This window comes from Schistocerca nitens, chromosome 8 (genome assembly GCF_023898315.1).
Source record: "Schistocerca nitens isolate TAMUIC-IGC-003100 chromosome 8, iqSchNite1.1, whole genome shotgun sequence".
Lineage (NCBI taxonomy): Eukaryota > Metazoa > Arthropoda > Insecta > Orthoptera > Acrididae > Schistocerca > Schistocerca nitens.
Genome location: NC_064621.1, coordinates 511,277,163 through 511,304,824, shown reverse-complemented (window position 1 = coordinate 511,304,824; position 27,662 = coordinate 511,277,163). Strand labels below are relative to the sequence as shown.

Sequence of the window (27,662 nt, the reverse complement as noted above, 5' to 3'; positions counted from 1 at the left end):
CTCCTGTGAAACTTGCTGGAGTAGCACTACTGGAAGAACGGATATTGCAGAGACATGGCTTAGCCACAGCCTGGGGGATGTTTCCACAATGAAGTTTCACAGGAGAACTTCTGTGAAATTTGGAAGGTAGGAGAGGAGGTATTGGGGGAAGTAAAGTCGTGAATATAGGTCATGAGTCATGCTTGGGTAGCTCAGCTGGTAGAGCACTTCATTAGAAATTTCATCTACTCAGCTCACTTTCCCTCAAGACAGGAATGATAGTAAAACATATTCATGACCAAATATTATAGGTATTATAGAGTAGTTCGACAACAAATTCAGCACTCACATCTCTCCATATCATACTTCCCCACAGTATTGACTGATTATACAAATAAGTTCACACAAAAAGATATATACACATATTCAGTCATAGATTTTTGTGGATCAGTTGCTACATGCAAAGTTTTGAATTTAGTGGTGTTGTCAAATTCAATGCCACCCACGATTTTTGACGTGGAGGTTTAAATCAGTTGGTAGCTAGGTGCAGATTGATGACTTATGTCGGGTGGTATCATATAAAGACAGGCATATTGATAATTTGTTAAATCAGTGATCAAACGTTAAGCAATTCTGAATGTGGCATTAGAGTCAGTGCATGAATGATGGGACACAGCATCTCCGAGGTAGTGATGAAGTGGTGATTTTCCCACACAAGTGTAAAGTGAATATCAGAAATCTGGTACAACATCAAACCTGTGACACTGCTTTGGCCAGAAAAAGATCCTGCAAGAACGACTGAAGAGAATCATTAAACATAACAGAAGTGCAACCCTTCCACAAATTGCTGCAGATTTCAATGCTGGCCCATCAAAAAATGTCAGTGTGCAAATCATTCAATGAGACATCATTGATATGCGGAGCTGAATGCCCACTTGTGTATCCTTGATGACTGCACAGCAAAAAGTTTTATGCCTCACCTGGACCCAACAACACTGACATTGGATTGTTGATGACTGGAAACATGTTGCCTGGTTGGGTGAGTCTCAGAGTCTCATTTCAAACTGTATCGAGCGATGGACGCGTGTGGATAAGGAGACAACCTCATGAATCCATGGACCCTGCATGTCAGCAGGAGATTGTTCAAGCTGGTGGAGGCTCTGTAATGGTCTGAGGAGTGTGCAGTTGGATACATATGGGACCCGTGATATGTCTAGATTTGACTCTGACAGGTGACATGTACATATACATCGTGTCTGATTACCTGCATCCACTCACGTCAATTGTGCATTCCAATGGACTTGGGCAATTTCAGAAGGACAATGTGACATCCAAAAGAACCAGAACTGCTACAAAGTGGTTCCAGGAACACTCTTCTGAGTTTAAACGCTTCAGCTGGCCACCAGACTCCCCAGACATGAACATTTTGAGCATATGCGGAATGCCTTGCAACACACTGTTCAGAGGAGATCTCCACCACCTCGTACTCTTGTGGATTTGGACAGTCCTGCAGGATTCATGGTGTCATTTCCCTCCAGCACTACTTCAGACATTACTCGAGTCCATGCCACTTCTGTGTGGCATGTGTACCAGTTTCTTTGGCTCTTCAGGCTACAAGAATTAAATTTGTAGTGGTGTCATTCTGGAGTGTTAGATACTAATTTTGTTTAACTTTATGCTAGGTATGTATAAAAGTATTAAAACTGAAGGTACTATTTGATTGATACACTGTACACCTATGTGTTGTAGTGCTAAGTTTCATGTTAAATTCTCAGCTTTGTCTTCTTTTTTGGTGACTTTGTCCTGCATCGCAGAATCTCTTCCACTTTTGCACACACGTCCAGGGCACACAGTGTTCACCATACATAGTGGACATGCAACAATGAATTTTATGTACATCGGTACCGTCAGCCACCTCGAATCATACTTCTCCGCTCTTCTTTGCTTGCCATCATGTGAACAACTGGATGAACAAAGTAGACCAGTCCACCAACAATCAAGGTCATAACCTAACATCTGTTTGCCCTTTGATGTAGCACTAAGCCATTCCCCTACCACATGAATGACAATATTGAACCATAAAAAAAAATGCAGCCAACTGTCATGCAAATAGTGTGATATGGTGGGTGTTCAGTTTTGATTTGACTGCCTCTTATGATTATCTTTGTAATACTAAATCATATCTTTAGTGTGCATTTCTGTGTTTGGCTTGTAAACAACAATAAGCAAGCAATACGTGTTTGTTGACTTTGTTGTCTGTATATATTTTATATATTTGTGATTAAAAACATGTTTGACAGAAGGAAAGTGGTATAAATACTTGTAGGAAACCTGCAACTAAAATAATAGATTGCTATTCATCATAAAGATGACACATCTAGTTGAAGACAGGCACAGCAAAAATACTTATATAATTTAGTTTTCGGCTAAAGCCTTCTTCAGAAAAGGAAATACACACACACTCACTCTCTCTCTCTCTCTCTCTCTCTCTCTCTCTCTCTCTCACACACACACACATACACACACACACACACACACACATTTATTCACATAAGCCAGTACACCTCATGCACACGTGACCATCATCTCCAGCAAAATGCAATTGTCTCATTGAACTGAAAGCAGCAGTCTGGAGGAGGTAGGGACGGGGAAGGCATAGCGAAGTGAGGATAGAGAAGAGTGCTGTTTGGTGGAGCATGCAGGGACTAGATGGAGGCCTACAGACTGCCACACACAGTTTTGTTGGGATTCTGTTGGGCAGAGAGGTGGGCAGGGGGGGGGGGGGGGGGGATGGGCAGATACTTTGGTAGAGGGCAGCACACTGTGAGAGTGATGGTACATGAATGGGGAGGAGTTGGTTGGACAGTGGGCGCAGAAACTGTTTTGTGGAGTGTGTGTGAACAACAAGTTACCACAGGTTGAGGCTGGATAATTTCAGTAGCAGAGAATGTGTTGCAAGTAAAACTCCCACCTGCACTGTTCAGAAAAGCTGGTGATGGAAGGGAGCATCCGAGTTGTTATACCGATGCCTCTTCTTTAGTCTTTTCCTTCTTCTTGTTTATCCTGGCTTCTTGAGATCTCTTGTGAAGAGACATGATACAACAAGTTCCATATGGTGTGGGTCAATCAATGAAGTTACACAATAGTTAATAATTTAACTTTTGAAACTGCCAGTTTATTGGCATTTATGGAAAGAAAAACACTCTCATACTAAAACATTACTATGAATTAATTTTGATTTAAGTTAAAGTACTGATCATTGCTGGTGGTCTGTTGCAGCGCAAGTCCTGGAAAACAGTGACTGTAGGATTTAACTATAAAGTTAAATGAATATTTAATCCAGTATAATGTTTCAGCTGAATATTTACTATGACCTCAAAGTAAATAAAAGCATCTTGACAAACATGAAATAAGTTGTAACATACATACAATAATGAAATGAATCATGCTCAGCAAGCTACATGCTTTCTGTCCAAATGCACACAAAGTACTGACTCCCTACGCCAATATGACTACCCCTATATATGTATTCCAAACAACCCCGAACAATACTCAGCATTGTTTAGGATCATTTTTTGATTAACTAACAATGAAAATTAATATATAAAAACTGAAAATACATATATAAATGTATGTTACTCCAGAACAGCAAGTACAGTTCTATGTTGGGTCATATTTGTGATACTATTTGAGTATAATTTCTCAAATACATCATTACAATAACGCATTTACATATCTTGTTAATTACTTGAGGCTTCCGTCATGGAAATTGTTCCCTTCATTTACAGATCTTCTACACTTTGAAGTAAATTAAATCAAACAATTATTTTTGCTGTTACAATTTTTTATAGACGAGTTACATATTTTTGTATGCATGTGTAATTCCGAATTCATCTGGAGAATGCATGTTTTAAGTGAGTCTAACTGGGCTCTCATGCCGTCAGCAAACTTCATGTAACATTTTGTGTGTGTAATGGGCCTTACTACGTCGCAAATTGTTCTAATGAATTAATTAAGCTGCTTTACAGTTTTGCTAGGCAACGTAATCAACAAGGTGATACATGTCTGAATTAAAATTGGACCTTGATATTTTAAATAAACTTTTGGTTCATTTTGTCAAAATCAGCACTTGTCTCAAAATTAATTTCCAACTTTGTGCATTAAGTCCAAATGCATTTACAACTATTGTATGCTATTTACTGGACAGCTCTATCATGCACTGGCATGTAACGTATTTCAAATCAAGCATGAAGGTTTCAGTTTTTTCTAATGGCTAAATTACTCATTTGTAATAACGTGATGTGTCTATCTCATGTAAAGTTTAAATGAAACTGGATTTACTCTCCAATCGGGTCAATATCACAAAATAAAATTCACCACATAGGTCAGCAAACTGTACACACACACTTTTATCACTCTAAGTGACAACTCATCTCAGAGTAAAAGCCACACATAAATTCACACTTTTTTATGCATATAAAATTCAAAATACCTTTTTATTAAACAAATAAATCATGGCATGTAATTACTACTTAAACATTTCCAATTCTGAATAAACTTCAAGAACTTGTATTAAAATTTTATCGCCTAAGAGAAATTATTAGTTTGCTAAAATGGATTCAGATTACAGTCAACTTGTGTCTAGACGTTGACATCACGAACTGACCCTTGCTTGGAATTAATGAAATACCTGTACTGAAAAATATTGTCCATTGAGTAATGTACTGACTTTTATAACAAATTTGGTACCCCTTGCATTACTACATTGTGAAGCAACCGTTGAAATCAAGCATGTTATGCTCATCTGCATATTGTGCCACAGGGTGGCCAACTTTGCTCTTCACCACAGTTTGGCAGTGGTCATTCATCCTGGTCAACAGCTTGTTGGTAGTCACACCAACACAAAAAGCTCTGCAATGACTGCAGCAGAGCTGGTATAGGACATGGCTGCTTTTGCAGGTGGCCTGGTCTCTGATGGGGTAGGATAAGCCTGTAACAGAACTGGAATCAGAAGTGCCAGGTGAGTGTGCTGGGAAAGTATTGCACCTGGGTCTTTCACAGTGATATGATCTCTGTGGAAAGGGTTTTGGATTGGGAGTGGTACAGAAATGAACTAGGATGATGTTGAGGTTGGGTGGTCAATGGAACACCACTTTAGGAGGGGTGGGAAGGATCTTGGGTAGGATGTCACTCATTTCAGGATGTGCTGATAGGTAATTAAAGCCCTGACAAGGGATGTGGTTCACTTGTCCTAGTCTGGTGTGTTACTGGATGACATAGGGGGCGCTCCTTTGCAGCTGGTTCTTGAGGTTTTTGGTAAGATTGGTGGTATGTAGGGAATGGCACTGAAGATCTGTTTGCAGCCTAGGTCTGGGAGTTCTTGCCACTTTAAATATGCCATCCAAGCTGTGTGGGAGGGATTTTTTGGTGTGGAAGGGATGACACCTGTTGAAACGCAGGTAATGTTGGTGGTTGGTGGGTTTAATTTGGACAGAGGCATGGATGGAGCCTTCAGAGAGGAGGAGGTCAACGTGTAGGATGGTGGCATGCTGGGTTGAGAAGAAGCAAGTGAAACGCTTGGGAGATTGTGAAGAATGAGGATAGGGTGGTGCTGAGCCCAGATCATGAAGTTATCATCAACGAACCTGAACCAGACCAGGGATTTGGGGTTTCAGAAGGATATGAAGGTTTTCTCTAGATGGCCCATAAACAGGTTGGCACAGGAGAGTGCCATGTCGGTGTCCATAGCCGTGCTGCAGATTTGTTTGCATAGCTTCTCTTCAAAGGAGAAGTAGTTGTGTGTTAGGACAAAGTTAGTAAGTTGTATAAGGAATGAGGTAATGGGTTTGGATTCTGGAGGATGTTGGGGAAGGTAGTGTTCGATAACAGGAAGACCATGGGCATGCCATCCCTCGTGCCACACTTTCTATTCCATTCCTGCCACAGGACTGTTCTACCCCATCAGTGGCCATGCCACCTGTGAAAGCCATGTCATATACTGCCCAGCCAGATCATTATGATGACCAACCTACTATAAATAAAAACCCAACCAGGTAATAGCAGCATCACCTGGTGAGGAATGACTGCTAGTCAGACACTTGTGCGGTGCACATAGTATCAGTGAGTGTGTTGTCTGTGTATAGAATGGGGAAGGTACACAGTCTATATGAGTCTGACCAGACTGGTAAAACAGGACAGATGATGAACTGTGTTGGAACTAACTTAGACTTAAAGAGTACAAGTATGACTGAACACACAGTGCACCAAACACCCCTGATGATGGGCCTCTGCTGCCAATGACTCATGCTTGTGCCAATGTTAATACCATGATATCGGCAACTATGACTGAAATGGGCACATGACCATTGGTGCAGTAGCAGAGCAGTGCATGGTCTGATGATTCCATCATATTCAAGGGGAACAGCTCCTTGACAACTGTACTGTGGGACAGAGACAAGCTGGTGGTGACTCCAATATGCTCTGGGGAACATTCGTGTGGGCATCAGTGGGTCCAGTGAAGCTCATGTGAGGTACCACAACAGCCAATGAGTACCATTCATTGGTTGGAGACCACATACACCCCTTCATGACAATCATGTTTCTTGATGGCAGTGGCATTTTTCAACAAGATGATGTGCCACGTGACAAGGCCAGAAATGTGATTGAGTGGTTCAAGGAACACAGTGGCAAGTTCCAGTTAATGTGCTGGCCCCCAACTTGCCAGATCTGAATCCGATTGAAAGCATCTTGGATGTGATTGAAGGATTGAATGTGGCATCAGAGCTCATTGCGACCCCCCTCCCCCCCTGCCCCCTGCCTAGAATTTACAGGAATTAGGTGACTTGTGCATGCAGATGAGGTGCCAACTCCTTCCAGCAATCTACTGAGGCCTCAGGGCTTCCATGACACAACGCATCACTCGTATTATCCAAGCCAAAGGTGGACATATTGGCTATTAGGTAGATGGTCATAATGTTCTGGCTGATCAATGTACACCAGCTCTCCTCTAATCGTTGCACAGCTTTTTATAATGGTATGACTACCAAGCAGCTGTCCGCCAGTATGAAGCCACTGCCAAACAGTGGCCAATAGCAAAGTTCACCACTTTGTGGTACAATATGCAGCTTAGCATAATATGCTTTATTACGATGGCTTCTTCACAATTTGGGCTATCTGCATCCTCCCCTCCACCACTAACTTTTCTGAACTGTGCAGATAGAAATATCCTTACAACACATTCCTTGAACCTGAAATTATCATGGCCACAACCTAAGGTAATCTACTGTCCCCATACCCCACATCCAATTGTTACTGCCCCCTCTGTCCTATCACCTCCTCCCCATTCATGTCCCCTCACCCTCATTGTCTGCCATCCTCTACCACTGCACCCACCTGTCTTTCCCCTTCCCTGGTCTTATGCTTCTCCACACCATGTCCCCCCTCCCTGCCCCGCAGACTCCTGGCACCGTGCCTGGCAGTCATCATGCTTCCATCTAGTCCCTGCACACTGCCAGACAGCATTCATCTCTTTCTCCTCCTGCACACTGCTACCCTTCCCTTTCCCTGACTGCTCAAGATTGCTGCTTCCATTCGATGTCTCAGTTGCATTCCAGTCCAATTTGTCAGAGATGGTGGGTGGGCATGTGTCTGAGAGGCATGCTTGCTTATGTGAACGAATATGTGTGTGTTTTCTTTTCTTAAGAAATGCTCTAGCTGAAAGCTAAATTGTAGCAGTCTTTTTGTTGTGCCTGTCTGCAACTCAATGTGTCATCTTTATGGTGAGTAGCACTCTATCCTTTTCCTTATATTGTTGATATTCCAACCTCAAGCTTCCACTGTTAGAAGTAAAGGTAAGTTAGGGGGAACAGAAATGAATAGCACAATTAGGAAAGAGAGAGAGAGAGTCACAATAAAGTAGATATATATGAAAAAGGGAGGGGGATGTGTTTAATGGATATTAATCCCAGGAGGGTGTTGGCATGCAAGGGTGTGTAGAAGGGCAGGTTTCCATCTCTAGACTTAAGGAAAATTAGTATCAAGTGGGGGATCTGAATAGCACATATGTTGTAGCGAGCACTCAGACAACTTGAGATATGCTGTAGAGCATTTTGAGCTACTGGGCACTGTATGTTCTCAAGGTAGACAGTTCTTCTATGCCCATTCCTATACTCAGCCAGTTATGTGGTGGTCATGCCTATATAATCATTGTGCAATAGGCACTAGTTAGTTGTATGAATTTTCCTTCGAGACAATACACTGAAACTGTCAGTCATCACTTTCACTAGTTGCTGTGAGCTTAAGGTGAAAGTTGTCTATGTAAAAGAAAAACCAAAGATTCATCTTCAATAATTAGTTCCTCATCTCAAATTTTAGATCTTCTACCATCAGTAAAATTTTGACCCCAAAGTTATGACATACTCTCTAGACCATAAATTAGTGTGTAAACATCAGATAAAAGTTAGGTGAATGCTACAATAATCCAACTTTGTTTTGCTTTCAAGGCATAGAGTGCTTGTTAAAGGACAGCCTCATTTGGCTGTTGAATATAAAGACAGAACATTTTTACTTGCCACTGAAGAATACTTACGTACATTCATGAGACAACCACAGAAATATATCAGTGAGGAAATGCACTCAATAAAACTAAATAATCCAGATATACAGGCAAAACAGGTAATGTAGTGGTCCATTTAGATTTAGTGACATAGACGAAATTTTATATAATTTTAATAGTTTATAATGTTTCTTGTTGTTTTCCTCTAGTGTTATATTAATTTGTTCCAAATGCAACATGCTAAATTAGCACAAAATATATTGAACATAGGTCTTAATCATCTTTAACATTGTAAAGTAGGTGCTTTACTTTTCTGAAGGGACTGAATTAGTTTGGGCCACATTTCTCTAAAAGAATACTCATATTCTCAGAGACAGTGCATTACAGTGCAGATAGGTGTCTTTTGTATTTTTGTGCATGATCTTAATCTATTACAGAAATATGGACATTCTTTGGTGAAATGCATATTTGATTTGTTGAACTGATCACCCATACTTTTATAAAATTATTTTCACATGCAGTATTTTTTGGCAATGCCCACCTTCTGTCACATCCTCTTAGTTCCATGGACCTTAAATCCTTAGATTGTCATTTCTGTGTAACAAAAAAAGACAACTTCAGATATGGAGATAGAGACTGTTGCATATAAGCGTAGACCCAGCACTCTGTATACTGATTTCTTTACTGCCACAATAATGAAACTAGCTAGCCTTCTTTTTTTTGTGCTATTACAATATTTTTGTTATAGTAGATAGAGTTTAGGTGTATGAAGAAATCTTGAACTTTTTTTTGCCCATTGCATCTATTGCACAAATTTGTTATCCATGTCCAATAGAAAGCAAAATTATTAGATTTGTTCATTTTGCATCAGAATATCATCATCAAACAGAAAATTATTTGATGTAGGAGAATACTTATAGTTGAGAAGAACACTCATCAAAATTTCACACATTTTAGCTCCAGTGATTCAAAAATTGGGGCTTGCAAAACCCCTAATTAAGCTGGTCATAATATCTGCATCCTGGAAATTAATTTTCTGTGGTAAAGTCAGAAGTTTAACAGAGGCAGGATTAACATATTTATTTCAAATATTCCATCATTTAATATGATGTTGCACTGGTACATCCAACTACCGATCTTATAGGAATGATTTCCTTCTGTAACAGTAGTCACTGTTATATAGTGTGGATAAAGCCAATGATGATACTTGGAATGTTATGACTAAATTTTCATCCATGCATGAAACAAACTGGTTAGTAAATTAATAGGTAATAATATGTTTGCACTGAGAAACACATCAGTGTGTACGTAGTGTTCAAGAATATAATTCAGAAGGAAAGATGTGTCCTCTGCAATAGGGTTTTGTGTAATATTTGCATTGTATGTCTGTTACATGAATGTATTAAAAACAAAGATTCCATGACTTACCAAACAGGAAAGCGCTGGTAGATAGACACAATAAAAAAACACACAAACACACACACAAAATTTCAAGCTTTCGCAACCAACGGTTGCTTCATCAGGAAAGAGGGGAGGAGAGGGAAAGACGAAAGGATGTGGGTTTTAAGGGAGAGGGTAAGGAGTCATTCCAATCACGGGAGTGGAAAGACTTACCTTAGGGGGAAAAAAGGACGGGTATACACTTGCACACACACACATATCCATCCACACATATACAGACACAAGCAGACATATTTAAAGGCAAAGAGTCTGCTTGTGTCTGTATATGTGTGGATGGATATGTGTGTGTGTGCAAGTGTATACCCGTCCTTTTTTCCCCCTAAGGTAAGTCTTTCCACTCCCGTGATTGGAATGACTCCTTACCCTCTCCCTTAAAACCCACATCCTTTTGTCTTTCCCTCTCCTTCCCTCTAAGCTTGAAATTGTGTGTGTGTGTTTGTGTGTTTTTTTATTGTGTCTATCTACCAGCGCTTTCCCGTTTGGTAAGTCATGGAATCTTTGTTTTTAATATATTTTTTCCCATGTGGAATGTTTCTTTCTATTTTATTTATATCATTGTTTACATGAATGTGTTCATATAACTCAGCTATCTTTCAGGTGTTTTTCCTGCAATAAAATAGCTTTTGATAAAAAGGTGTGCAGTTTTGCCTTCAAGAAAAACGTGAACCATATCTCAAACAAATATATTAAGGAAGGGCACAATATCTCAATAGAATTATGTTGACATTTGGACTTTGGTAATAATCTACTGTGTGTTACACAAGGACAGTTGACTGCATTGGCTGTAGAAGTGCAGGATATGAAATTTAATTTGACATACATCAATGACACTAATTTTCATATCTCATATGCACTAAGATTTTTCTGCAGTTAAAGTGTCAGTAATTGTCAGAAAATATTAGTGTACTGCTGTAATCATTACCTTTGCCTTAATTGATGTAACTTAATAAAACCCACTCCCTACACTTTTTCAGCAAACAAAGCCTAACTTTCACTCCTTTTCTTAAAGCAAAATTTTAATTTTGTGCAAATTTGCATGTATCTGCAATTGGCAGTTATTTTACTGTACTGGTGAGCTAGTTTATATGGATGTATGGCAGTGCTACTGAATGGACTGTGTGATTAACATTATTTTCCCATTAAACAATGAAATCACTGTCTCCCTTTGCACAAATATCACCTAAATTATAATTACAAAATTGTAAAAATATGCCACACACTTACTTCAAAATAAACTTTGTAATTATAGGTCCAGTTGTTCCCAATTCTTGGTTTCCTGCAACAGTTTGCAGCAGACATTGTCAGTCAGTGTATTATTTCTGTTGGATCTCTGCGCCCAAAATATCCTTTTATGAATCCAGCTACATCTGTTGCTTTGTACATTGGTTTCTACCTTAAAGGTAAGTGGCATTTTCACTTATACATAAAAAATAACTTTTTTTGAAGTGAATACGGGCAGATAAAAGTTAGTTTGAGGTTAGCCTGTTAGTGCCATGAAAACAATAGCAGATTCAAGTATGGAAGTATAAAGTTAATAAACGTAAGCAAGCAGAATGCAAGATAGCGCAAGAGCACAGTCTATAACTCTTACCCGGTCCTATGCACTTAAAAAAAAGTGCTTATTCCATACTTCAATCTGCTTTTGCTTTCACGGCAGTAACAAGCTACCCTCAAACACAGCCAAAAGTAAAATTGTTAAGACTTTTGTGGCCAGTTGACAAATTTCCTGTTGGCTTCTGACTCAGGTTCTTCAGCTGATGTATGTTTCATGATTTTTCTGACATTTCATCTGCACAAATGGCTGGCATTGTTAAAGCTCCATCCTCCATTGCTGGTGGTGGATTGGCATTGATCTCATGGCCACTGAACAGGTCTGATAGCTCTTCTCTTCAGTGATAACTTCTCTGCTGTAGAGAAGAGCTTGTTCTAGGAAGCTATAGAAATACTCAAGCATGACAATGGCTTCAACAAGAAAGAAAAAAACCTCAAGATGAACAGATCCTGGATTCCCATACTGCAGCAAACAAGCATTGCGAGTAGCAAGGGGAGTTGCCCCCCCCCCCCTCCCCCCCAACCCTCAGTTTCCCAGCAGTAATTGCTTCAACAATGCCAGCCTCTTGTGTCTGTGAAATGTCAGAAAACTCATCAAACAAACATCGGCCAAAGGACTGCTGAGAGTGCTTCAGAATTATATGACACTTCACGTATTAAATAAAAATTATGATATAATAAACAACATACACCTCCAGTCCCTATGTAATCTGTCTGACAATTAATTTGGTTACATTTGTTAACTTCATAACGTGTTATGTAAATCTACTTTTGACATCGTGATAATAACCCTTCAGCCTCCTGAAAATGCTTTCTGAGCATATGAAATTATTTTTGATGAAAATAATTTACTTTCCTTTTAGTTCAAGACAATTTTCCTAATGTTTTCTCCATTGAGAACTTTCCAGGTACCAGGGCATGACTTGGTGTCTGGCAGTGAGGCTGGAGGGGTAGTACTGGATGGCTTCATAAAGAAGATTTTGAAATGGGGATAATTGCGCGTCTAGAAAGTTTGGTGTTTGGTCTGTCATATATCACATTATGGTGTCACATTATACCTGATGATGGTTCATTTTAAATCAAAACTGGTTGTTTAATGCAGTGATAATACAGCTAGTGGAAATCATGGTATTCCAAAAATTTCTAGAAGTTGTAAATCACTGCCTCTTCAAAATAATGTAGTTATAAGGGCTGAGGAATGTCTTAAGACTAAGAGGGAAGGCCGGGGCCCCTATTCTGTATCTTTCCGCCATTTGGCAGATCAGTTCAGTATGCAAGTACACCGAATGGTCTTGTTTCTGAAGGAAAGCTCCAGCATTATTCTGTAAGCATTTTGGAAGCGAGACACTGTTGTCAGTTCTTGCGCCAACCAATCAAAAGCAATCTGCCTCAGATCTGCACATGAGCACTGCAGCGCCACAGCGGCATGAACCCAAAGCGTCTAGCAGCCGATACAGTCAAGCTATTCTTCACAGTACCAAAAAGTGTGGTTAGAGCATGTAATACTGTTTAGATTTTGCTGACCATGTGCTTCCATGAATGTATGATAATGATAGGATATTGACTGTGTTCTATAAACTGTCATAAATGTCACATTATGTCATTTTATTCTCATTCACATCAACGTCTTGTTTTGGATTTTATGTTTCAGAATATGAGTAAGGAACAGAGTGTAGTAACACATTGTAAAAGACATCTATATAAAAACCCAAAAAATTCGCCATTTTTTTCAGTTTTCCGTCATTCCTTATTGCTTCATATTTCATGGAGGTGCATTCCATCTATGCAACTAATTGAAGGCAGTTTGTTTATTGCCACACACATTTCACTTCTTTTATTTGTGAAGCATCTTCACAAATAAAAGAAACAAAATGCTTATGGTCTTCAATTAGCTGCATAGACGGAACATACCTCCATGAACCCAAAAAATACCTTAAGAGAGTGTCAAAGAATAAGAAGATGCATAGAATGTGGTTGTAACTCACTCCTGGAGACCCAAATGATGAAGTAGCCTATTTCCCTATGTGATATATCAATGATTTGGTTCTTAAAAACAAAATTTAAAAAACACCTTTTTGAGAGTGTGTGGCAAGTGCAGCTATTGAAGTTCCTTGTAGTTTATAACATACATATGATGAATCTAAATGTTTCATATATGGTGGCATAGTCTAAAAATATTATGGTGGGGATCTTTCATCTCTGTCTACTATTGTTAAGGATCCAATGGCTAATTTATACTTGAAACAATAAAGAGTATAAAGACGGTTGCTGCTAGTTTCACTCGCAATAATTTAAGTTGTGCTCTTAGATTCCTGTCTGACCACACACTCAGAAATTGCTACATATTCAGAAAAAAATGTTGAATTATTTGTGACAATAAAAAATACATATGTCATTGTCAGTTGTTTCACGCACAGCAATTTCATCTTTCATTCCTTAAATATACGGAAGTCATGAACTGAAAATGACATCACTACAGATGCTAACACATTGCGCTGATCGGTATGAACGATACAGAATAGAGCCCCTGGGAGAGGTTGTTGGTGTAAGAGTTGAGGAATTTGGTGGTGGAGGAGGTGCATTTGTCATTGATACCTAAGCTGTAAGGAAATGAATGATGTGAAAGTGGTAATTGTGTCAAAGTGTTTATTGTTGCTTATTGGTTGATTTCATATGGACTGAGATTGGGTGTGGGCTTCAGTGAGGTGGAGTTCAGTGTGGCACTGAGTTTGGAAAAGGAGCAGGTGAATATGAGTTGAGAAAAGCAGTTACATTGTTGCATGAAGTGGAGTTCTTCTTCACCATGAGTCCAGACCACAAAGATGTCACTGATAACTTCGTACCAAGCCCAAGAGCCCAACTTCGGAGTCTGGAGGAATGCCTCCCACAAAAAGGTTATCATAGGGCAGGATCACACTGGTTCCCACAGCAGTTCCCCTGATTGTTTGGAAGTCTAACCATCACAAGTGAAGTAGTCATGGCTGAGGATGAATTTGGCTTTGGTAACAATAAATCAGATTTTAGGAAGTCTTTCGGTTGGCCACTGCAGAAATAGTGTTCTAGTGTTGAGAGGGTGAGTGTATGAGGGATGTCTGTGTAAAGCAAAGTGCACATCAGTCATGACAAAGAGAGTTCCCGGTGGGAGATAGGAGTGGATTTAGACGTTTCAGGAGGTGATTACTATATTTTATGTAGGACAGGAGGTTCTTTGTGATAGATTGGAAGCACTAGATAAACAGGGTTCATTTGGTTTTGGTGGGGGTTTTAAGGCCAGCTAGTATGGATTATTGTATAAGGTCCATTGCCACAGTCCACACTATGCAGATATCATTATCTAAATCATTTTACAATTTGTTCTGAATTTCTAATGACTTTACTATGTGGTAAATGACAGAACGACCTGCAAACAATCTGACTGTTCAGATTCTCTCCTAAACTGTCTATATGGATTAAGAACAGAAGAGAGACTAAAACATTTCCTTAGGGACCCTCAGTTATCGCTTTGGTTTCACTAGATGACTTCCCATCAATTACTATGAGCTGTGACTTTATTAAAGAGGCAATATTGAATCAAGTCACACAAATGAGATGATACTGCATACTCACACAAATTGATTAGAAGATCATTGTGAGGAAAGTTTTCTGGAAATCTAGAAATATAGACTCAACTTCAGGTTCCTTGTTGACAGCTCTCACTACTTCAGGCAGAAAAAAATCCAGTTATGTTTTACGGAAACAACATTGTCAAAATCTGTGTTAGTTATGCATCCATAGATCATTTCCTTGGAGATATTTCATAATTGTGGAACACGGTAAATGTTCATAAATCCTACTACAAATCAATATGAGTGACATGGGATATTTAACAGATTAGCTGTCTTTCCTTTCTTACAGATTGGAGTGACCTCTTCAAATTCTAGTCTTTCATCTAGTGAGTAGTTGTATATGGTTACTAAAAATAGAGCTATATCATCAGCAGATTCCAAAAGGAACTGAATTGTTACAGAATCTGGACAGGTTAGACTTGGCTTTATTAAGTGACTGAAGTTGCTTCACTACTTCGAAGGTATCTGTTTCCAAATACCATTGTTGTGCTTGGCCAGTCTTTACTTCCGCCAGTGCCATGTGGTAGTAAAATGGTAGGTATTGCTTGCTAGGTTCCATTACCAAACTTAACACTGATGGCAGTTATTGCTGCACTTTATATAATCCCAGCAAGTACCGGTCCGGTAGAAACAAATTAGTGCTCAGCTGCCCATATAAAGTGTGATTTAAAGCTTCCTCCAGGCAAGTCACTACTCCCTGCACATCCCACAGACTGTCAGCTACTACCTGCAAAAGTCTCATCAACATGGTCCTGGTATAATGCACTTCCAAGCATCCCTATAATGTTCCTAGATTTTGGTTCATGATGTCTTCGGATATTTTAGCATACTTCTCCACCTTTTCTGCCAACTTACAAAGTAGCCATGTATTGTTCAGGACTACCCCTTCCAAACTCTATATTTGTGTCACATGCCATGCCTCCATTGCTTTATTCTCCTCTGCCAATTTCTTTACAGTTCAATTCCCTAATATCGCATTCATTGCTCATTCCGCATTCACCCCGATGAGGATGACGAGATGCACCAGGGTCAAGGTTGCCATTTTTGGTAACCAGAGGACAGGAATCACCTTTGCCCTTCCTCCATTTTCAAGAGACTGCTGCCCCTAGTAGTCTCTATAACACACATAAAGTCAAACACATAACTAAATTACAACAGAGTGGAATGGTCAGTCACTACTAACTAATAGAAAAAAATTACACCTACTTCCTACTACCACCTAAATCGCAACGCATATGGCACTTCACGCTCTGGCTCAATCACATCTTACTGTTTCTCCCTTTGCTCTACCTTTTCTGTTTCCCCTTTTTTCATTCCAAAATAGCCAGAATTCCATCTGCACATCCATTAAACAACCACAGATGCCCAGTGTGCACAGTTGACTAGTGGGCAATTGAAGTGTAATGTTGACAGGTGATATGGCTTCTGCTACCTCATGTCACCCTTGATACCAGGTGATGAATTTCTTGGTCTCCCCTTTTGGCATATATGAGCTCAACAGCATCTCCCATTATCCCACTCTGTATCATGACAAACTCACCATCCATCTCACTGCCTCCTCCTGCTTTTCCATTTGCTTTTTGCACTCACTTCCACATGTCCCGAACAATTATCATGAACTCATGCACTGATTCTCCATTTCTTCCCTTTCCCACCTTTATCAGATCAAATGGAGAAGGCATTTTCCATCCTTATACTATCTCTTCTGGAGACAACCTGGTATTCATGTGGACATTTGGGTTGTAAGCACAGATGACATACCCCAGATATTCATCCCAGTCCTGATGATGTGAGTTCATATAGTAACCCAGCATCTTACCAACCATTCTGAACACACATTCTGTCCTCCCATTTGCCTGCAGATGCAGCATGCTCATCCACAACTTCTTTACCTTCAGCAATCAACAAAGTTCTTTCAATAGAAATGACATAAAATTGGTACCCTGGTCAGCATTATCATTTTGAGTACACCAAACTTCAAACAACACTTGCATGACTATCAAGCCTGCTGATTCAGCATGGCTACCATTTCTACATACCATGAAAAATGGTCTATTATTATTAGAATGAATATGTTCCCTGCTGGTGTTCAACTGAACAGTACCATGATATCAGTCTCCAACACAGAAAATTGCTTGATGTTTCTGGCAATCTCTACAGTTGTATCTGCTTCTGGCTCAAATAACCCCTTTGCACACACTATATATAGCTTCTCTCATACTGGTCTACATAATTCATTGTTCCCTTCCACCAATACCTCTCTGGCACTCTCCTATTCATCTACCTACATCCACTATTACCAGACAATACATCATCATGCACTTCCCTTATACTTTCTCCTTTAGCTTTGCTGTCACCACTACTTGTGATCCTAACCTCATTTACCTGCACAAAAGACCATCATGTGTGCTACACTGTGCCTGTGTCCAGTACCACTTACAATCACCATAAGTATCCTGTATTTTCTACCATGCTGCAGGATCATGACCCAAGAATTTCACCATTGCCTCCTTTTTACTTAGTGTGTCCATATTATCACGCTTTTTCTCTGTCTTGTGTAAGACGCCATAGTCAAACTAACTAAGCCTTAAAGCCTACCTTGCAATTCTATTAGATGGATATTTCAGTTCCAGCAGCCATTTAAAAGTGGTGAGGACTGTTACCACATGAAATTTTTGCCCATAGAGATAACACTTAAAATATGCAACCTCATAAACCACACTACACGTTTACCTCTTTGTCATTAAGTGATTCCTTTCTACTGCATTCTGTTATATTGATGCATAGGCCACAGGATGCTCCTTCCCCTCAAGTTACTGGCTATGAATACACCCCAGTGTCTGATTATATGTGTCACATGCCAGAATAAACTCCTCCTCAAAATCTGGAAAAACAAGAATCAGACTCAATGTCAGCACTTCCTTTAATTTGTCAAATGCTTCCTGATACTCCCCCACTCCCCTGTCCACTTAAACTTCACACCCTTCTGTAAGAACTGTGTAGAAAGGACACTACTTGAAGATAGACATAAATTATCCCGAGAAAACTTATTATAGGATAAGATTAGAATAATTACTGCATGCACAGAAGCATTCAAACAGTCATTCTTCCTGCACTTCATATGTGAATGGAATGAGAAGAAATCATAATAACTGGTACAATGGGAAGTACCCCCTGTTGTGCATCTCACAGTTGTTGCAGAGTATAGATGCAGATGTATATGTAGATTTATTTTCAGGATTGCTTTGGGAATTTAATGTTTTGCTTGTTACAAAAGCATCAATATTTGTTGTAAGTTTAAAATACTGATTCTTGCTTGTTATAGCTTACACAACTTTATTATATTTAAATATGTCTGCTTGTGAGATGTCTGCTTGTGTCTGTATATGTGTGGATAGATATGTGTGTGTGTGTGTGTGCGAGTGTATACCCATCCTTTTTTCCCCCTAAGGTAAGTCTTTCCGCTCCCGGGATTGGAATGACTCCTTACCCTCTCCCTTAAAACCCACATCCTTTCGTCTTTCCCTCTCCTTCCCTCTTTCCTGATGAGGCAACAGTTTGTTGCGAAAGCTTGAATTTTGTGTGTGTGTTTGTGTTTGTTTGTGTGTCTATCGACCTGCCAGCACTTTCGTTCAGTAAGTCACATCACCTTTGTTTTTAGATATATTTTTCCCACGTGGAATGTTTCCCTCAATTAAATATATATAAAAACAAAGATGATGTGACTTACCAAATGAAAGTGCTGGCAGGTCGACAGACACACAAACAAACACAACCATACACACAGAATTCAAGCTTTCACAACAAACTGTTGCCTCATCAGGAAAGAGGGAAGGAGAGGGAAAGACGAAAGGATGTGGGTTTTAAGGGAGAGGGTAAGGAGTCATTCCAATCCCGGGAGTGGAAAGACTTACCTTAGGGGGAAAAAAGGACGGGTATACACTCGCACATACACACATATCCGTCCACACATATACAGACACAAGCAGACATATTTAAAGAATTCTGTGTGTATGTTTCTGTTTGTTTGTGTGTCTGTCGGCCTGCCAGCACTTTCATTTGGTAAGTCACATCATCTTTGTTTTTAGGACTGTTACCACATGAAATTTTTGCCCATAGAGATAACACTTAAAATATGCAACCTCATAAACCACACTACACATTTACCTCTTTGTCATTAAGTGATTCCTTTCTACTGCATTCTGTTATATTGATGCATAGGCCACAGGATGCTCCTTCCCCTCAAGTTACTGGCTATGAATACACCCCAGTGTCTGATTATATGTGTCACATGCCAGAATAAACTCCTCCTCAAAATCTGGAAAAACAAGAATCAGACTCAATGTCAGCACTTCCTTTAATTTGTCAAATGCTTCCTGATACTCCCCCACTCCCCTGTCCACTTAAACTTCACACCCTTCTGTAAGAACTGTGTAGAAAGGACACTACTTGAAGATAGACATAAATTATCCCGAGAAAACTTATTATAGGATAAGATTAGAATAATTACTGCATGCACAGAAGCATTCAAACAGTCATTCTTCCTGCACTTCATATGTGAATGGAATGAGAAGAAATCATAATATATATATATATATATATATATATATATATATATATATATATATATATATATATATATATATATATATATATATATATAGAGGGAAACATTCCACATGGGAAAAATATATCTGAAAACACAGATGATGTGACTTACCAAACGAAAGCGCTGGCACGTCGATAGACACACAAACAAACACAAACATACACACAAAATTCAAGCTTTCGCAACAAGCTGTTGCCTCATCAGGAAAGAGGGAAAGAGAGGGAAAGACGAAAGGATTTGGGTTTTAAGGGAGAGGGTAAGGAGTCATTCCAATCCCGGGAGCGGAAAGACTTACCTTAGGGGGAAAAAAGGACGGGTATACACTCGCACACGCACACATGTCCATCAACACATATACAGACACAAGCAGACATATACAGAAGCATATATATATATATATATATATATATATATATATATATATATATATATATATATATATATATATATAGAGGGAAACATTCCACGTGGGAAAAATATATCTAAAAACAAAGATGATGTGACTTACCGAACGAGAGCGCTGGCAGGTCGATAGACACACAAACATACACACAAAATTCAAGCTTTTGCAACAAACTGTTGCCTCATCAGGAAAGAGGGGAAGGAGAGGGAAAGACGAAAGGATGTGGGTTTTAAGGGAGAGGGTAAGGAGTCATTCCAATCCCGGGAGCGGAAAGACTTACCTTAGGGGGAAAAAAGGACAGGTATACACTCGCACACACACACACATATCCATCCACACATATACAGACACAAGCAGACATATTTAAAGACAAAGAGTTTGGGCAGAGATGTCAGTCGAGGTGGAAGTGAAGAGGCAAAGATGATGTTGAATGACAGGTGAGGTATGAGTGGCGGCAACTTGAAATTAGAGGAGATTGAGGCCTGGTGGGTAACGGGAAGAGAGGATATATTGAAGAGCAAGTTCCCATCTCCGGAGTTCGGATAGGTTGGTGTTGGTGGGAAGTATCCAGATAACCCGGACGGTGTAACACTGTGCCAAGATATGCTGGCCATGCACCAAGGCATGTTTAGCCACAGGGTGATCCTCATTACCAACAAACACTGTCTGCCTGTGTCCATTCATGTGAATGGACAGTTTGTTGCTGGTCATTCCCACATAGAATGCATCACAGTGTAGGCCGATCAGTTGGTAAATCACGTGGGTGCTTTCACATGTGGCTCTGCCTTTGATCGTGTACACCTTCCGGGTCACAGGACTGGAGTAGGTGGTGGTGGCAGGGTGCATGGGACAGGTTTTACACCGGGGGCGGTTACAAGGATAGGAGCCAGAGGGTAGGGAAGGTGGTTTGGGGATTTCATAGGGATGAACTAACAGGTTACGAAGGTTAGGTGGACGGCGGAAAGACACTCTTGGTGGAGTGGGGAGGATTTCATGAAGGATGGATCTCATTTCAGGGCAGGATTTGAGGAAGTCGTATCCCTGCTGGAGAGCCACATTCAGAGTCTGGTCCAGTCCCGGAAAGTATCCTGTCACAAGTGGGGCACTTTTGTGGCTCTTCTGTGGGGGATTCTGGGTTCGAGGGGATGAGGAAGTGGCTCGGGTTATTTGCTTCTGTACCAGGTCGGGAGGGTAGTTGCGAGATGCGAAAGCTGTTGTCAGGTTGTTGGTGTAATGGTTCAGGGATTCTGGACTGGAGCAGATTCGTTTGCCACGAAGACCTAGGCTGTAGGGAAGGGACCGTTTGATGTGGAATGGGTGGCAGCTGTCGTAATGGAGGTACTGTTGCTTGTTGGTGGGTTTGATGTGGACGGACGTGTGAAGCTGGCCATTGGACAGGTGGAGGTCAACGTCAAGGAAAGTGGCATGGGATTTGCAGTAGGACCAGGTGAATCTGATGGAACCAAAGGAGTTGAGGTTGGAGAGGAAATTCTGAAGTTGTTCTTCACTGTGAGTCCAGATCATGAAGGTGTCATCAATAAATCTGTACCAAACCTTGGGTTGGCAGGCCTGGGTAACCAAGAAGGCTTCCTCTAAGCGACCCTTGAATAGGTTGGCGTATGAGGGGGCCATCCTGGTACCCATGGCTGTTCCCTTTAATTGTTGGTATGTCTGGCCTTCAAAAGTGAAGAAGTTGTGGGTCAGGATGAAGCTGGCTAAGGTGATGAGGAAAGAGGTTTTAGGTAGGGTGGCAGGTGATCGGCGTGAAAGGAAGTGCTCCATCGCAGCGAGGCCCTGGACGTGCGGAATATTTGTGTATAAGGAAGTGGCATCAATGGTTACAAGGTTGGTTTTCGGGGGTAACAGATTGGGTAAGGATTCCAGGCATTCGAGAAAGTGGTTGGTGTCTTTGATGAAGGATGGGAGACTGCATGTAATGGGTTGAAGGTGTTGATCTATGTAGGCAGAGATCCGTTCTATGGGGGCTTGGTAACCAGCTACAATGGGGCGGCCGGGATGATTGGGTTTGTGGATTTTAGGAATAAGGTAGAAGGTAGGGGTGCGGGGTGTCGGTGGGGTCAGGAGGTTGAAGGAGTCAGGTGAAAGGTTTTGCGGGGGGCCTAAGGTTCTCAGGATTCCTTGAAGCTCCGCCTGGACATCGGGAATGGGGTTACCTTGGCAAACTTTGTATGTGGTGTTGTCTGAAAGCTGACGCAGTCCCTCAGCCACATACTCCTGACGATCAAGGACCACGGTCGTGGAACCCTTGTCCGCCGGAAGAATGACAATGGATCGGTCAGCCTTCAGATCACGGATAGCCTGGGCTTCAGCAGTGGTGATGTTGGGAGTAGGATCAAGGTTTTTTAAGAAGGATTGAGATGCTAGGCTGGAAGTCAGAAATTCCTGGAAGGTTTGGAGAGGGTGATTTTGAGGAAGAGGAGGTGGGTCCCGCTGCAACGGAGGACGGAGCTGTTCCAGGCAAGGTTCAATTTGGATGGTGTCTTGGGGAGTTGGATCATTAGGAGTAGGATTAGGATCATTTTTCTTCATGGCAAAGTGATATTTCCAGCAGAGAGTACGAGTGTAGGACAGTAAATCTTTGACGAGGGCTGTTTGGTTGAATCTGGGAGTGGGGCTGAAGGTGAGGCCTTTGGATAGGACAGAGGTTTCGGATTGGGAGAGAGGTTTGGAGGAAAGGTTAACTACTGAATTAGGGTGTTGTGGTTCCAGGTTGTGTTGATTGGAATTTTGGGGTTTTGGAGGGAGTGGAGCTGGAAGTGGGAGATTGAGTAGATGGGAGAGACTGGGTTGGCGTGCAATGAGAGAAGGTTGAGGTTTGCTGGAAAGGTTGTGAAGGGTGAGTGAGTTGCCTTTCCGGAGGTGGGAAACCAGGAGATTGGATAGTTTTTTGAGGTGGAGGGTGGCATGCTGTTCTAATTTACGGTTGGCCTGTAGGAGGATGCTCTGAACAGCCGGTGTGGATGTGGGAGAGGAAAGGTTAAGGACTTTTATTAAGGATAGGAGTTGACGGGTGTGTTCATTGGCTGAGTTGATGTGTAGGTGAAGGATTAGGTGGGTGACGGCAATGGATTGTTCAGTTTGGAACTGGTATAGGGACTGATGAAAAGAAGGGTTGCAGCCAGAGATGGGAACTTTAAGTGTGAGGCCTTTGGGGGTAATGCCAAATGTCAGACAAGCCTGAGAAAATAGAATATGGGAGCGTAATCTGGCTAGGGCGAAGGCATGTTTGCGGAGGGAATGTAAATAAAACTTAATGGGGTCGTTGTGGGGGTGTTGTGAGGGTGACATGGTATTACAAGGTGGAAAGTGTAACATGAGGCTGAAATGAAAATGAAAATAAAAATATATGGGGAGAGATAAAGGTGGACTGGAAAGTAACTGGAGATCTGGTGTGAAAAAAGGTGAGAAGGTGTTGGTTACAGCTGGGCTATGTTGGACTTGGGTTGGTAGACAACGATGTGCACAAAGGTTAGGTGGTTGTGTTGCCGCCAAAACACGTTAAAGGACGGAGAAATTCGGGAAAATTTCGAAAAAACTGCGTGTAATATATTAAAAGGAGTGGTTTTGTGGTGGCATCACCTTAGCCAGCTTCATCCTGACCCACAACTTCTTCACTTTTGAAGGTCAGACATACCAACAATTAAAGGGAACAGCCATGGGTACCAGGATGGCCCCCTCATACGCCAACCTATTCATGGGTCGCTTAGAGGAAGCCTTCTTGGTTACCCAGGCCTGCCAACCCAAAGTTTGATTCAGATTTATTGATGACATCTTTATGATCTGGACTCACAGTGAAGAACAACTTCAGAATTTCCTCTCCAACCTCAACTCCTTTGGTTCCATCAGATTCACCTGGTCCTACTCCAAATCCCATGCCACTTTCCTTGACGTTGACCTCCACCTGTCCAATGGCCAGCTTCACACGTCCGTCCACATCAAACCCACCAACAAGCAACAGTACCTGCATTATGACAGCTGCCACCCATTCCACATCAAACGGTCCCTTCCCTACAGCCTAGGTCTTCGTGGCAAACGAATCTGCTCCAGTCCAGAATCCCTGAACCATTACACCAACAACCTGACAACAGGTTTTGCATCTCGCAACTACCCTTAGGAGGAAAAAGGACGGGTATACACTCGCACACATACACATATCCATCCACACATATACAGACACAAGCAGACATATTTGAAAGAATCACATATAATAGGTTAATGGAATTTCTGGATAAGAAATGCCCAACATGGTTTTCAGAAAAATAAATCTACAACCAGAGTTGTTGTATGTTGTTGTTGTGGTCTACAGTTCTGAAACTGGTTTGATCCAGCTCTCCATGCTGCCCTATCCTGTGCAAGCTTGTTCATCTCTCAGTATTTACTGCAACCTGCATCCTTCTGAATCTGCTTAGTGTATTCATCTCTTGGTCTCCCTCTACAATTTTTACCAGCCACGCTGCCCTCCAATGCTAAATTGGTGATCCCTTGATGCCTCAGAACATGTCCTACCAACTGGTCCCTTCTTCTTGTCAAGTTGTGCCACAAACTCCTCTTCTCTCCAATTCTATTCAATACCTCCTCATTAGTTATGTGATCTACCCATCTAATCTTCAGCATTCTTCTGTAGCAACACATTTCGAAAGCTTCTATTCTCTTCTTGTCCAAACTATTTATCGTCCATGTTTCACTTCCATACATGGCTACACTTCAAACAAATACTTTCAGAAATGACTTCCTGACACTTAAATCTATACTCAATGTTAACAAATTTCTCTTCTTCATAAACGTTTTCCTTGCCATTGCCAGTCTACATTTTATATCTTCTCTACTTCAATCATCATCAGTTATTTTGCTCCCCAAATAGCAAAACTCCTTTACTACTTTAAGTGTCTCATTTCCTAATCTAATTCCATCAGCATCACTCGACTTAATTCGACTGCATTCCATTATCCTCATTTTCCTTTTGTTGATGTTCATCTTATATCCTCCTTTCAAGACACTGTCCATTCCGTTCAACTGCTCTTCCAAGTCCTTTGCTGTCTCTGACAGAATTACAATGTCATCGGCGAACCTCAATATACAGATTGAATAACGTCGGGTAGAGGCGACAACCCTGCCTCACTCCCTGCCCAACCACTGCTTCCCTTTCATGCCCCTTGACTCTTATAACTGCCATCTGGTTTTTGTACAAATTGTAAATAGCCTTTTGCTCCCTGTATTTTATCCCTGCTGCCTTTAGAATTTGAAAGAGAGTATTCCAGTCAACTACAACCAGTCCCATATATAATTTCTTAGAAATTAATCTAGAAGCACTGGATAATAAACAAAATGCTGCTGGTATTTTCTTAGATCTGAGCAATCCTGTTGGAAAAACTCCAAAAGTATGGCATAAGAGGCTCCGCATTAAAATGGTTCTCCTCATACCTTACAAGCTGAAAACAAAGAGTACTGTAATAATAACATATGAACTAAATGCTAGTACTAGAACATATTTTTCAGATGCAGGCATAATTAAAACTGGAGTCCCTCAAGGATCCATTCTCGGGCCTATTCTTTTCCTTCTGTATATAAATGATGTAGGTGTAAGCATAGACTCACACCTAAATATTTTGCTTGCAGATGACACAAGCATACTTCTTAAAGGGGAAACACAAACACAGCTAAAAGGAAACATAAATAAAGCTACAGACTAGCTAAATGACTGGTTTGGAGGAAATAAACTAATAATAAACACTTCCAAAACAACTGTGCTTAGTTTCTACTTGAAGGAGGAGGCCTGCAACACTTCTGTGACAATAAACACCAGTGGAATTACACCCTAACTGGAAATAAAATTTTTAGGCATATGGCATCAAAATTATTTTAGATGGCAGACACATATAACAAAAATGAATACAACAATGAAAAAAGTATGCTGCAGCCTACACTTACTTGCACACAAAGCAAGCTTCCACACTGTTAGAGTTGCATAACTTGCCCAGTTCCACGGTATTCTACAGTATGGAATTATATTCTGTGGTAGCAAAGCTGCTAGCTCAGTAATCTTCCAGACCCAAAAAAGAGCTGTAAGAGCAATGCACCATGCAAAACTGACTGACTCATGTAGTTCTCTCTTTAAAAGTCTTTCATCCCCCCTCTCCCCAGTCTTTTTATTCTAAAAAATTGTAAATATGTGAGGAAAAATATCAAAGAGATAAATAAAACATGTAAAGTACACGAACATAATACCAGGCCAAAAAAAACCCTCCATGTTCAGTCAGTACGGACAACAGTCTATAAACTCCAGTACAAATAGTGCAATACAAATGTACAATAGTCTGTCACATAAAATTAAAGTTATTTTTTCATTTTCTCTGTTTCACAAATTCCTAAGGGCATTCTTATTAGATCACTGCCTATATTCAGTGGCAGAATTCTTAAACCATGTAAAGTACAACAGACATGAAGTAAGAATATGCAAAAACTACTACTGCTGCTAAAGCAAGATCAAATATAACGAATTTATTGTACTATTAAAATGTACCTTCCACATGTGAGGTTGAATATTTTATGACTCAATCTTTTTTCAGTGAACAATTGCAAGGCCCCAGTGGAACAGCAGCAGATATTTGCTGAAAGATGGAAGGACTTCAAACATAAGTGTGCACTACTTACGTCACCTGAACATCAAACATGTATGCTAGAATTATATCCTGTGAAGAATATTTCAATATAGTTGATTCTGAAATAATGTTGCACCCTTTCTCTAGAAGGCATTGTGTTCTAGAAGAATTGCTGACTAACAAGTTATACATGTTAAAATGCTTACTGTTGCTACAATTTATGTAGTTATGACTGTTTCTTGTTTCCCTCTTTCTTAAGTGACATTAGAAAGTGGTAGAGGAAGTAAAAGCACCATTAATTTCCCCTTTGTTATTCTAATTACTCATCCAATAAAGAGTACGATATATCACTACTAGTGAAATTTTTGTCACTTGTAAATATGTATAAAAATAATAAAAGACAATCTAAACTCAGGATTATTACTATTTCACAAGTTGAAGCTAAAATAGAGCACAGCTCATTATGTTCCACTTTTCCCTATCATGCTCATTGTTTTCAGTCATGACTCGCACATGCAAGTGGTAGCAGCTTCCTTTGGCTACCGTGTGTAGGTTTGAGATTCTTCTGTTTCAAACACTGTTTCTCGTCAATAACTTAAGTTTTACCATAACTGTTGATAACTCATCTTTTAGATAACTCATCTTCTACTCATTTATGTGTTTGTTTCTACCAAAGGAAATGATAATCTATACTTACATATAAAGGGGAAATGTTATTAGCAAAAGTCTCAAAGTTCTTGATTGATTTTTTAAATAACATTGTACAGGTTTTCTATTAAAACTGATTGCAAGGGAGAAAATGCTGTGCTGTGAAACGTTTGGTTTCATTTTCTTTCTCACAGCTGGTTTTTACTACACTAGCATAAAGTGAATGAGTAAA

The 27,662-nt window shown here is 40.4% G+C and overlaps 1 protein-coding gene across 1 annotated transcript; it reads left to right on the top strand.

The window, feature by feature from the left end:
- Positions 1 to 4,040: 4,040 nt before the first annotated feature.
- On the top strand, positions 4,041 to 26,895 carry LOC126199646 (adenylate kinase 9-like). The gene is made up of 4 exons (XM_049936573.1): positions 4,041 to 4,210; positions 8,481 to 8,652; positions 11,244 to 11,394; positions 26,750 to 26,895. The coding sequence occupies exons 1-4, from the start codon at positions 4,041 to 4,043 to the stop codon at positions 26,893 to 26,895; spliced, it is 639 nt and encodes a 212-aa protein (XP_049792530.1).
- Positions 26,896 to 27,662: the final 767 nt, after the last annotated feature.

What these genes read in the sequence shown, in the direction of transcription:
- LOC126199646 (XM_049936573.1), top strand. Translation starts at nt 4,041, where the DNA reads ATGTCTGAATTAAAATTGGACCTTGATATTTTAAATAAACTTTTGGTT. An exon ending in CAGATATACAGGCAAAACAG is followed by an intron (nt 8,653 to 11,243) that starts GTAATGTAGTGG and finishes TTGTAATTATAG; the next exon opens with GTCCAGTTGTTCCCAATTCT. An exon ending in CATTGGTTTCTACCTTAAAG is followed by an intron (nt 11,395 to 26,749) that starts GTAAGTGGCATT and finishes ATCTTTTTTCAG; the next exon opens with TGAACAATTGCAAGGCCCCA.